Raw genomic sequence first — 3,308 nt, forward strand, 5'->3', positions numbered from 1 at the left:
CATGGTGGTGTTGGGTTGACGGTTGGACTCGATGATCTTAGAGGTCTTTTCCAACCTTAATGATTCTATGATTCTATGATTCTTCGGTAAGATCAGGAGCACTTTTCTACCTACCTTGCATTTCAGAGGACTTGCCATTTATCCCAATGCCTGTAAAGCTGTTTGCAGTCCTGAGAAGAGTTACCCATTAGAGCAATAAGAGATGGGGAGATTTTTCATTTTACAGGAAATAAAATTACCTACTTTCTAAACGTGCCTTTCCCCCTGTGTTGCAGGTTAGATAGACGACTGCAGGCTGTACAGTAATTCAGGTAAGGATGGATATCTTTTTTCTTCCCGTCTCCAGCAGCGCTGCTCTGTACGCGGCCGTTGCAATGCACAGGACCAAGTCCCTGGTCACCTCCTGCCCTTGTCCTTTACCTCCTATTTCTGTACAAGGAAGGTTCCCCTCCTGCCCATCGCTCCACAACCGTTCAAAATGATGTTGAGTTTTTTTCTTGTTAAGACCCGACTTTGCTCCTGCTGCAGACAGTGGGAAAACGTCATTAACTTCAGGGAGAACAGCATTATCTCCTATTTTGTTAGTATTGCTTCTGTACTGAGAGGCCTCAGCCAGGAAATAGGACCCTATTGTGATGGACGCTCTCCAGATGTACTAAAAATACAATCTCTACCCTCAAAGAGCCTGTGCTTTAAGTTATAATAAGGCACAACAGATGGATAGACAAACAGGTGGTTGGAGAGCACGAGACAGCGGTAAGGGAGAAAGCCTGAGCCCTACGGTGACAATGCCTCTGAAGGACCTGAATAAGATCCTTATCTTCACCCACCTGAAAAGCTTGTAGGAGGGCACCGGATCAGGTTTCCATGCTCCCCATGCACTCGCTGGATATTTGCCTTAGCTGCAATGCCCATCTTTCACCATTCCCAGTGGGAAGAAGGAGGGTTCTCCTGGCAGAAAAACATCGCGTGGACACGCATGTAATTAGCCAGAAAGGGATGGGGACTGGCGTAGTAGGTAACCTTCTTTCTAGGACCTTTTCCTTTACACTGTAGGTTAGTTAGAAACCAGACAGGAGAAAGTCTTTTATCTTTAACTTACCAGTTCACACCCAGCCCGTGGTGATAGTGGGCCAGATGAATTAATCATGACGGATCCGAAACACAATTTTGCATGATAAAACCACCACAGTTGTCCTCTAGAGGTAATTTGCACAGGAGAAGAAAGGGGGTTTGCCCTCCCTGCAATTTTAGTGCTGGATAGAGATAACCCGAAAGTGGCTTGAGAGTTTTTCTGGTAGTTTTTACATTAGAAATTCAAGTCCTGCCTCATCTGAGAAACAATCTGGTAACTCAAGAAGGAGTGAAATTATACCATTAGAGAGGAAGGCAGCAACGGAGAGCTGTTTATACTGTCTGTGTGTGGCTTTTTCTTAATGTCCCTTTAACTCTAATGGCGTTGGAGAAGAGGATGGCTTTGACCCTGGTCACCCCTTAGCCACTGATCTGGGGATGAAAAGCTCCCTGTTCTCTGGGAAGCCCAGCAGTGCCTCCAACAAAGCAAGGACCGGTGCTGATGGGCGCTAAATTAGAGACAACTGAAAAAATAAGAGAGAGAAACTACGTTCAGGTTTCTTTATCCTCCAGAAAGATTGAAGACAGACATGTCCGTGAAAGAAGAAAACCCTTTAAACTGTGGTGGTTCTTCTTCAAGTTCCTCACATTCCCATTTGTTGTGCCAGGACCTCTGATGGGTCCTCCTGAACCTTGCTGGTGGCAGAGTCCGGCCAAGCCGGACCGGTGGCTCCGGCCGCCCTTTGGCTCTGGTTGCCCACTGATGATGGAGGGGGCTGGGATGGGCAGCATCGTCAAAGGCTTTCTGTTAGCAGATCTTGGCTATTCTGGGGAAAAAATGCCCAGCACCAACCTCACCTTGGCTTGCGAAGTCAAGCGTGTCAGCTCATGGGCCCTCGCTCGCAGGACCTGGGGACCTGCCACGGCACCATGCTCCTGGTGTCCTGGTGTCATTGACTCAGGAGCTCATGTTTCCTCTGTTTTCCGGGTTGTCCGGGGTCCAAGGTGAGGAGCTCTGGGCTCAGCAGGATACTTGATGGTCATGGGGGGTGCTGCACATTTGGTCCACTCAGAGCTTGCCGCGAGTGGCCCCAGAGATGCACAGCCCCAGCCAGAAGTTTCAGGAGGTCCCAGCAGAGGAGCTTGGCTCCTGCCCTGCGACCGTGCGGGAGCTGATCTCCAAAACCATGAACAGTCAGGCTCGAGCTCTGCTCTCTGCAGATGCTGACGGCGTGTTGTGTGTTTCCGATGACGCAGGCATGGAGGGTTACGCTTACGATCAAGAGACGTCTCCCCGTCCTTTGGAAGAGGCACGTTTCAGCTGATACATTCACCATCGTGCAACTGTGACCGATCTCAACCACCTGCTGACGAAAGCGGCTTTCTCTGAACCGCCTGGAGGGCTTTCCCCGTCGGCATTTGCCTCTTAGGTCATTGCATGTACTATTTTCCTCCATGTGTTTACTAACGATAATCAGACAATGCCCCATCAAACTCAGCGATTTATGGGAGGTTTAAAAAAAAAACACACAAAAGGAAAGCTAATACCCCCTGCTCCTGCTAAGTGTACTGATCTTTTTGGATTGCCTCCCAAATGGTGTCATCATCGCGTCACATGCCGGTTATTTCCTCTTGACTTCTGCCCCTTGGTATGCATGAAAAAATGGGTGTAGAGCCTCCTGGGTCCCTTGCGTGTGACACGAAGGGGATTCTGCCTTCAAAAAACCCACCTTCTCAAAACACCCCTGTCTGTCAGTGTCTGGTTGCCATCATGTGCGATGTCACGTGTCATCCTGGGAGTAAACGGCAGGGCATGTCACGGGTGGAGGGATGCACAACCAGAGGAGCAGCAGCAGCAGCAGCAGTCACGGGCCGCCGGCCGCCTGCCTCCCGGCGTTCCTGGCTCTGCTCCTCTTCAGACTGTTAAAAAATTTCCCTTTACAAGCAGGGAATTCAGGGACGACCATTGCTAGGCTTAGATTAGCATCTCTGCATTCATTTTCAGGAGTCGGGTTCAGTTTTGTTTAAAATTAAGGGAAATAACCAAGTTGTGTAGTCTGAGGGTGGCAGCTCACCGCTCTCTGATCCTTGCTAGGCTTTTCTTCCATAGCTGCTTAGAAAACATTGTAATCGGTTCCAATCACTTCTGATTTTTTTATTTTTTTTTCTTGGTGCTTAGGAATGTTATTTTTAGTGGAAGGAGCTGAGTGCCCTAATGCATCTATAAATATTTA

General features: G+C 48.7%; 1 protein-coding gene across 1 annotated transcript in view; it reads left to right on the forward strand.

The window, feature by feature from the left end:
• The window catches only part of DTNB (dystrobrevin beta), a 200,928-nt gene extending 198,201 nt beyond the window's left edge, over window positions 1-2,727 (forward strand). The window contains exons 21-22 of the mRNA XM_019470972.1: window positions 276-311; window positions 2,332-2,727. Of these exons, the coding sequence (XP_019326517.1) occupies window positions 276-280 (5 nt within the window). The 3' untranslated portion in view covers window positions 281-311; window positions 2,332-2,727. The remainder of the gene's footprint in view (window positions 1-275; window positions 312-2,331) is intronic.
• The last annotated feature ends 581 nt before the right edge of the window (window positions 2,728-3,308 follow it).

The sequence above is a fragment of the Aptenodytes forsteri genome, unplaced genomic scaffold (assembly GCF_000699145.1).
Source record: "Aptenodytes forsteri isolate BGI_AS27 unplaced genomic scaffold, ASM69914v1 Scaffold192, whole genome shotgun sequence".
In the NCBI taxonomy this organism is placed as follows: domain Eukaryota; kingdom Metazoa; phylum Chordata; class Aves; order Sphenisciformes; family Spheniscidae; genus Aptenodytes; species Aptenodytes forsteri.